General features: G+C 44.8%; 1 protein-coding gene across 1 annotated transcript; it reads left to right on the top strand.

Moving 5' to 3' along the window:
- Positions 1-5,435: 5,435 nt before the first annotated feature.
- LOC306921940 (uncharacterized protein) lies at positions 5,436-9,229 on the top strand. The gene is made up of 2 exons (XM_079499283.1): positions 5,436-5,549; positions 6,124-9,229. The coding sequence occupies exon 2, from the start codon at positions 6,367-6,369 to the stop codon at positions 7,732-7,734; it is 1,368 nt and encodes a 455-aa protein (XP_079355409.1). The 5' UTR covers positions 5,436-5,549; positions 6,124-6,366; the 3' UTR covers positions 7,735-9,229.
- The last annotated feature ends 454 nt before the right edge of the window (positions 9,230-9,683 follow it).

Raw genomic sequence — 9,683 nt, 5'->3', positions numbered from 1 at the left:
TGCCCCGAAAAAGCTGATCTACAAGCTCTCAATGCGTCGCAGCGCGACGCGTTGAGAGCTTGTAGATCGGCTATTTTTGTCCAAAAGTGCCCTCTTATGGGATTTCAGCCCCTGCCCCTCTAACACTCTCTGCATGTCCCTGTTCAAATGTAAGTCATTTCCTGGGTTGATTTTGCTTTAGTTTTATTTATATTGTTGTTTTTATTTATTTATCCGAGTTGATGTTGTCAAGTGGTGTTGTGTACAATACAGAGTAATGAGAGCTGTGTAGTTTACCTTTCTGGGGTTGGGGTGGGGGGGGGGGGTTGATTTTGCTGTTTTTTGTCTTCTTTTTTTAGTTTGTCTTGTCTTGTTTAAAAAAAAGAAAATCTTGATTCTGTAATTAATTGTTTTAAATGATGTCTGTATTATCATTAAATAAATCTTTAAAAAAAAAAGGTAAGTCATTTCAATGCTGGTGAAGGCACACACCTACTACCATATGCTGTCACAGTTATGGAATATAATATATCGTTGACGGTAGGCTATTTATATATAACTCATTTTTGTAGTAAAGTGAAAATTTTGTAGAAGACCAGAAAGATTACATGACTGGAGAGCCGGATCGACTGAACACCAGCAGGGAATGTACAGTAGACCACGGAATGTTGTCTGCTGAAGTGATGTTTTCTGTTTTTATTCTGTGTTTGTGTTGTGGTGGTAATGGGGTTGTTGCTGGCAGGAAAGAAAACACTCAACTTACCATCCGTATGAGTTTTAAGAACGCACAATATGCTGCTGTTTATCTAGTAGTGTACTGTAGCCAATTTGCAAAAGGAAAATGTTTTCACCAGTGCATGGTACCGTGCTGTGATGCGCTCTCACTTAAAAAGCATGGTTTGTGTGACAGAACGTGTCACTCATGTCACTGTCGCCAGTAGTGGAACAATGTTCTTTATTCTGCTCCGTGTAACCTCATCTGACCTGCACCTCCACCACAGCATAGTCCTCACGTGGGCTGTGGCATCCGGAGAAAGGGTGAGGTGGGTATTATGTAACAACTCCCATTTCCATGCACCCTGTTGACTAACATGCAAGTGACTCTCTCTCTCTCTCTCTCTCTCTCTGGACTTACATATGTTTATATAACTGCTTGTCCATTGTTAAAAAAAAACATGTGTCTTGATTAAAAGAGCTCACCCATCCATCTGTGAATAACTAAAACCAACCATGAGAAAGTAAGGTATACTAAAGCCTGAGTATATATGTTGGTGCAAAGAATGCAGCAGAACGGCTTTATTATTGTGTGTGTGTGTGTGTGTGTGTGTGTGTGTGTGTGTGTGTGTGTGTGTGTGTGTGTGTGTGTGTGTGTGTGTGTGTGTGTGTGTGTGTGTGTGTGTGTGTGTGTGTGTGTGTGTGTGTGTGTGTGTGTGTGTGTGTGTGTGTGTGTGTGTGTGTGTGTGTGTGTGTGTGTGTGTGTGTGTGTGTGTGTGTGTGTGTGTGTGTGTGCGTGCGCGCGCATACCATGTAGTACTGTATGCGCACGCACAGTGAAAACTATGTGCTAATGTAACTCTGAGAGCATTCAAATGGATTTGACTGAGTGCTATTTATACTCCTTATATTTGTAAGTTACTGCCTTCCATAAATGTTAGATTTGTACCGACCAATTATGGTGAACTGTGTTAGTCATTTTAGGTGAAGCAATTCACAGAAGCCTACATTATAGATAGATATATTATTATATTATAGATATTGGATAGGCAAATCAATTGATTTAGTTGACTATACGCTATACCAACATACTCATATAGGTCCTTTTGATTGGCTAAGGTATACTTGGGCAACTGGCCACATGTGGCCCTCTCCTTCACTTAATAATACTCAGAATCCTGATATTATTGATTTCAGCTGTTACAATTCCAAACATGCAAACATGAATCGCTTTAATTACTTCAGTCTATATCAGTAGCTTAATGACCTGTATTAAAATGTTGTCTTTTTATGACAACATTGCGATGTCGCATTGCGACACGTTTTGAGCTTGTAGATCGGCTATTTTTGCTATGACAGTAATGTGGCTATCTCTCCATCGTCAAAGTTTCCCTCCCCTGGGCTAAGGTATAGTCATTAAGTAATAATGAGTGCTGCTCATCCCTCTTGTTCCCTGTATGAAGATATGATGCAAAATTAAGCAGCTCTTGTTCTGATAGGGAATTTTCCATTAACCCATTATAAATAAGTAATTCTTAACAGAGAGATCTCTATCTGAACTCTTCATGAACCAAGGTTTGATTTATGTGCATGAAGTATGAACGTCTCGTTGCCAGACAGTCTGCCATTGTTCATGTGTTCTGTCTGTGTGACTGTGTTAGCGATGTACTCTCTGACCACGTGACGCGTCATCTTGATACTGTCTTTAAGACAGTGCTTCCCAAACCTTTTCATGTCAAGGACCCCCAAATTGACACTAATTAGCCCGCGGACCCCCATTTGAAAAGCCACCCCATTCGACTGGTATCATACCATTGAATGGGGCCAGTATGGCCGTTATCATACCATCTTATGGGCCCAGTATGGCCATACTGGCATACTCACTGTTTCAGTATGTCATTATCAGCGATTGTCATTATCACTGATGTCCTGACGGAGGCACGCCGTGTCTGGTGGCCTTGAGCTACGTGAGGCACCGAGGCGAGGCGAGGCGCTAGCCGAGCGAGTCGCCGTGCCGAGCGTTGCGAAGCCCCTAGTTTGACATGTCACATGCTACTTAAAGTATAATGAAATTTGGAATTCTTTGCCTTATATTGGTTGATAATGGTACCCCAACTTTCAGCAGCTGTCACAAAGTTTCCCAAGGGAGTTGGGTTGGAACAATTTTTTCTGTGATAGTAGACACCTTTATGAACACATCTGTGAAGAAAGCTAGTGGTAAGCATTTCTTTTCCAGATTTGCCACAACTTAAGCTAATTTTACCTAACTATCAGGGGAGAAGGAAGAAACACCTGGCACCGTCACCTGGAAGCAGATGTGAAGAGATCTGGCCATACATGGGGACAGCTGGAGAAATTGACCCAGGTCCGGGATGTCTGGAGTCAGCTCTTGTTCGTGCCCTATGCCCAAAGTTGGGCATAGGCCGTCATTTCAATGATCAATCAATCCACTTCACACACACACACACACACACACACACACACACACACACACACACACACACACACACACACACACACACACGCAGGCATGAATGCACACACACACACACACACACACACACACACACACACACACACACACACACGCACCCCCCCCCCACACACACACACACACAGAATTAAAACATTTACATGCATGACTTATGTGTAGCGTACAGATTTCACAGTGGTTTACACACCTGACTGGCTGTAACTACAGAGAGGCTTTTTAGGGTCAGCGTAGCTTTGTTTGTCTAAGAATATATTGGCAGAACACAGAGGCGTCCTTGCCAACAGGGTAATCCTTTTGGCCACTAACTGGATGGGCTTTTTATTATTCCCTGAGCCTCAAGGCAAATAGAAGGAATGGATTCTGCACGATGCTCTTCGAATGTAATGGGGGCATAACATATAGACAGAGACCACCAAGTACTGTGAATTAAGACTCTTATGTGGCCTGTGTTCTAACTTCTTATATGCCGTTTAACTTAAAAAGGTCTGTGTATGAGAGAAGACAAGAAAACATAGAGATGGTGGGAAAGAGAGAGAGGGTAGCGAGAGGAGTGTTGCTGCAACAAAAGGTATAGCTATCTCATGACACACAACACGTGGCACGTGGATTCTACGTAGGCCTGCTATAATAGAAGGTCAATAACAGTTATTGTTCACAGAGAAGATTGTGTGTACATCTCAAAGCCTATAGGCCTATTTAGTATGTAGGCCAGGTGCTGGATGTCAGGCATCAAGGCAAACATCAAAGAGGAGAAAAAAAAACATCCGCACTCTAGTTTCTAGAGCTCCTTTACTTTATTAAGAGGCAACAATTGCAACGTTTCGACCTGCAAGTAGGTCGAAACGTGCAATTGTTGCCTCTGTTGCTCTATAGAAACTAGTGTGCGGATGTTATTTCTCCTCTTCAATAACAGTTATTGTCATAGAAATGTTGATAGAACTGTAACAAGTGTACATTTGTGATGATGTGTCTCCTACTTCTGAACATTCACCTGAAATGATTTATATGTTGTTGTGTTGTGTGATTGTGTTAGTTGTATTGTGTATTCATTGTTAGTTAAATTGACGCTCATGGTTTTACTGTGAATGGTATCCAGATGGTGTCCTTGGTCTGGGACTCCTGCAGGCACGTGCAGAGAGTGTTAGAGAGGCAGGGGCTGAAATCCCGTAAGAGGGCACTTTTGGACACAAAAAATGCGAAAATAGCCGATCTACAAGCTCACAACGCATCGCACTGAGACGCGTTGAGAGCTTGTAGATCAGCTATTTTCAGGGTGCAACCCAGCACTCTTTAGCTAGTGGAGATGCAGGTGTACGACATGGATTTCGAAACAAATTAGTTCAACGAAACAAAATGTTGCATTCAAGTTCAGGAGACTTTGGGAAAAAAAACAATTCTCCTGAATGCTGCCTTCCGGCATGGAAAGGAAAGGAGTGGCATTTTGCATTTCTTTCACTGTAGTAAACGCTGCATCCGTGGTCTGGAGAGGGCAGTTGTTTTACAGGCGGGTAAAAGGGCAGGGGCTGAAGCCCCCCTTTGACGTCTATGTGTGCACGACCCTGGACTCCTGCATCAGTCTGGTTAGGGTCAAGTTAGGGTTTGAAATCTCTTGGCAAATGTTTGCAACTACTATAACATGCAGGATGTGCCAGAGTATATAGGCCTACATTGAATAATAAATATATATCCTTAAAATAAAATCCACCATTACAGTGTTTCAACATCAAATAAATATAGGATTTCTAGCTTGTAGATCTGCTATTTTAATAATAATCTCTGAGGACCCCCGGACCCCCTGTTGAAGACCCCTAAGCTATACTGTATAGGCAGATACAATATTTTCAATAATATTATTTAATGATAAATAATTATAATTATTATTTAATTATTATTGACATCAATCCAATAATAGCGAAAGAGAGAGAGAGAGAGAGAGAGAGAGATGACTGAATAGCCTAGGAGCTTCCAATCCACTTGGAGAGAAGATAGTCAGGATCAGGTCAGGAAAGATGAAAATAATATTGGTCACCCACCCACCCACCAGCACAAATGCAGATAGATTAGGCTTTTCCTGTTAACAGGATGGCGCATTAAGTCGCCGTGCAGCCTGGCTGGGTGGAGGAGTTGTCTCTGCCACCTCCGGGGCCGTCCCATCCGTCCCGGGTTCACATGGGGTGGTGATCCTACCCCAGCTGAACCGAGCAGTGAAGAAACAAATAAGTTGCGGCGGGGAAGGAGGGAGTCGTTTACAGCGAGCAGAGACGAGGCGAAGTGCAGACCCGCTGCACTGCTGCCTGCGACTCTCTCTCTCATTATTGATTTCTGAGCAGAAGGAACGGTCGAGTCAATTTCGCGTCTCCGGGTAAGAACTTGTATTTAGTATTTGTAGCCAGTTTGTCAATCATGGCAATTGGCAATGATTTATTGTTGACACCTGCTGTCACTTAGGCTACTCACTTATAGAATCAGTGCAATTTCTGTTACTTAGGGAGGCTATTATTGTTAGTGTGAATGTCTTAAAGTTGAGAAATGTTAAAGTATTGCCTATTCACCCTATTGCTTTATACAGTGTGCGTTTGGGATGTAAAAGCACAAAAAACGAACAAAAAAGGTATACACTAGGCTACTAGCTGGGGGGGGGGGGGTAATTAGACCTACTACTAAACAAACATGATTGATAAGCACTATAATTGATTTTAGGCTACATGACAACATCCATACCAATCCATTATACTCTATCAAAATACTTTATCATGTTAGTTTATAAGCTGTAGCCTATTCAAAGCCATCTATGATCCCATCCCATAGTGTTGTAATGTTCGCATTTAACCCCCCCCCCCCCCCCCTGCAGTATTGAACGGGTAAATTATCTTTTTTCCCCAGAGCTAAAGAACTAACAATAACAAACCTCTCGTTTTTATTTCCTTGACCACTAGGTGGTGCCATTTCGATACAGATCAGCTACAGCTCCAGAGTCCAGACAGTCCTCCTGTGACCCGACACACACACACACACACACACACACACACACACACACACACACACACACACACACACACACACACACACACACACACACACACACACACACACACACACACACACACACACACACAGGAACTCTTTGCATTAGTTTGGGAGTGCCCAGTGTGGTGCGTTTGAGTGTGAAAGAGCACACCATGGGTAGGCCTACTATCCTACAGGACCTCTCCATGCCCCCACAGTTAGACGAGGAAGGCTCCGAGGCCACTCGGGCCTGCAGGCCTCGAGGCCGGTCCATGTCCTTCACCGACCAGGCCCAGGTTTCCGTCCTCGCCTCCAGAACCCTACTGGGCCGCGCCTCCGCGCTCAAACGCAGCAACAGCCTGGTCGACGACAACGACAATGCGGACCGCGGCGGCAACAACAGCAGCAACAGTGACGACGACACTGCCGGCGGCGGCAACGCGGCGCGCCGCAAGCGCGAGTTCACCCCCGACGAGAAGAAGGACGACGGCTACTGGGACAAGCGGCGCAAGAACAACGAGGCGGCCAAGCGGTCACGGGAGAAGCGGCGGGCCAACGACATGGTGCTGGAGACGCGCGTCATGGGCCTGCTGGAGGAGAACGCCCAGCTGAGGGCCGAGCTGCTGGCCCTCAAGTTCCGCTTCGGCCTGGTCAAGGACACCTCCGACATCAGCATTCTGCCGTCGCTCTCTTTGCCGCCCTGCGGCAGCGCCCAACCGCCGGCAACCGCCGCCACACGCTACTGCCAGCCTCACGGGGGCGACCTCTCTTCGTACGCCAACGACACTCCCTCACGCTCCGGCGCGCACGCGGCGCACCACATTCACCCTTACCCTCCTCCTCCTCCGCAGCAGCAGCAGGGTGCCATGTACGGGCCGGTGCCGTCGGGTCGCAATGTAGGGAGCGCGACCTACGAACTCTCCGGCTCGGCCTCGGCCTCGGGGAGCTCACACGTCGTTGACAGCCCTGTGTTTTTCAGCGATGGACTACTAAGCGATCACAACCGTCCCTCCCCACGAGGGCTGGTGGTGGAAGAAGCGCACCGTGCACCCTCTCAGCTCTGCAGCCTGGAGGCCAGTGAGGGACAGTGCATCAGAAGGCAGGATTCAGCGGAGGCCTTGAAGAGCCTCCCGCATAAGCTGCGCTTCAAAGGCCCCGGGGGAGGCGTGGACGGAGGAGGGGAGGTGTCCCTCTTCTCCGACAACAACAACAACAACAACAACAGGCATACGTGTCTACCCGTAGCCACAGTGGGACCCCACCACATCCAACAGAGGAACCAGGCCGCATGGGAGGGTAATAAGATGGACGGTCAGGCTCCTTCTTGGCCCAGGGAGGAGGCTCGCGGTGGGGCCGAGCAGCAGCAGCAGTACCGGCACTGTCCTTCCTCTGCGGGATCTGCTCACATCTCTGCAGAGTCCAGGACGTTCTCCACCACCACGGAGCACGACAGCCTCAAATCCCAGCTCATGTCTCTGTCCCAGGAGGTGGCTCAGCTCAAGAAACTCTTCTCTCAGCAGCTGCACACCAAGCTCACCTAAGATCAAGTCTTGAGCCTTATAACTCAAACTTTGTTGTATACAATGGTATGGCTTGCCAAAAATAACAAACTTTAAAGAGAGGGGGGAAGAAAAACAAATCGGCAGGTAACACAATCGCTTGATATATATTTTTGGTTGGGCTTTTTTCTGCCTTTATTTAATAGTGTAAAAAGTAGTCTGACAGGAAATGGGGAGTGACACGCAGCAAAGGTGGTCAGGATCGGGACTCGAACCTGCAACATGCTGTCAGGCTGGAATAGCAGCCTAGGTGCCCGGACGGCTCGTGTAGACGTCCGGTCACTGTGGCCAGCATATTGCCATGCGTATACTACCCATAATGGCAGTGTACTTGTTTAGACCAGTGGTTCCAAAAGTTGGGTCCGGAGACCCCCTGGGGTCCTTGAGGGAGTTCCAGGGGGTCCCCAGCTAAATGATAGTTTGGAACCAAATGGACCCTAATGGGTCTGTAACTCTGAGACACACTCTGAGTACAAATTTGTACACTCTCAGAGTTAAATTAACATTGATTTAACAATATAAATGGGGGTCTCAGAGATAGAAATGCCATTAAATGCAGGTTCATAGACTGATGCATGTCAAACTGGGTGTCCTTCAAATTAAACGGGTTGAGAATCACTGCTAGAGCCGTAAAAAAAATCTCTTATGGGGGTCCCTGGTATATCTTTTCAAATGGGGGTCCGCAGGCTAATTAGTGTCAATTTGGGGGTCCTTGACATGAAAAAGTTTGGGAACCACTCATTTAGACATATTTCCTCACTGTGTGGACTCGTTAGAATGTAACCCTGCGAAGTGATTCTGTGATCAATACATTTTACATGTATAGCTTAAGTCAGTTTGAAGGATGTATATATTTTTTATTAGAGTCCTAACAGGTCAATTGGAAACACTGGAAAACATGGTAGATACTTTTGAGTTTCAAATGTACTGTACTTTCTGTCATTGAAGTATATGTGCGCAACAAAGTATGAATCAGCTACTGTACTGTTTGTTATTGACCATTTGCAGACCGCGGCCATGTTTTCCATCAGAGTTTGGAAGCACTCGTTTTCAGTAAAGCAATGTCCTGCTGCCTCTTGCATTATGTGCTAATTCAAAACAGGTGGTACACAGGTCAGTTGAGTGATATCTAACGAGCACTTCCAAACTCCAGCACAAAGAATCACCTGCAAGGACACAAAGTAGCTCATATGTATACAGTGGATTTTTATGAAACAAACACTTTGAGGATAGAAAGATAATAATTCAAGCTTTCCGTACAGCTGCAATGTTGGTGAGTTTGACGTTGTTTAATACAATCAGATAGGACTTTTCTGTTTGGATGAATGGGCTGCCAATGGAAGTTGCACCTAGGTAGCACCTTGCCATTAACTTATATGGTAAGATGGCCGCGGTCTGCATATAGAGAATAGGACTATCTTGTGACACACTTTTGTGACCAAGGCACTGTAGATTTTCTATTTTCAGATGCTGTAAACTGTACCTTTAAATAAATAATTCAATATATATATATATTTTTTTATATATAGAATAGCCCTGTATCTTGTATGGCAAATAATAATTACATTGGGACCTTTCCTTACATAAATATAATAATAATAATAATATAATACTGTAGAATATCTAATTACCGTAAATACAGAATTATTGCTCATATATCATATTGGTTGATTGGAATATGAGCAATAATTCTGTATTATAATACTTTACTTTACTTTAGACAGAACTGTAAACAGCATGATGATGGCACAGCACAGTAAGATATTATTTTGGCTAAAAGGATAACAGTTAAAAGTTCTGGGTACTTCTTTCTATTCTGGTCCTATGTATTCAATGCATCAACAGAGCACCAAATGTTACACATGAATACATGTCATCAATAAATATAAACAGCAATATATACAAAAGAAGAAAGGGAACAGGAAAAACAG

This window comes from Electrona antarctica (genome assembly GCF_951216825.1).
Source record: "Electrona antarctica genome assembly, chromosome: 4".
Classification (NCBI taxonomy): domain Eukaryota; kingdom Metazoa; phylum Chordata; class Actinopteri; order Myctophiformes; family Myctophidae; genus Electrona; species Electrona antarctica.
This window is presented reverse-complemented; position numbering and strand designations above follow the sequence as displayed.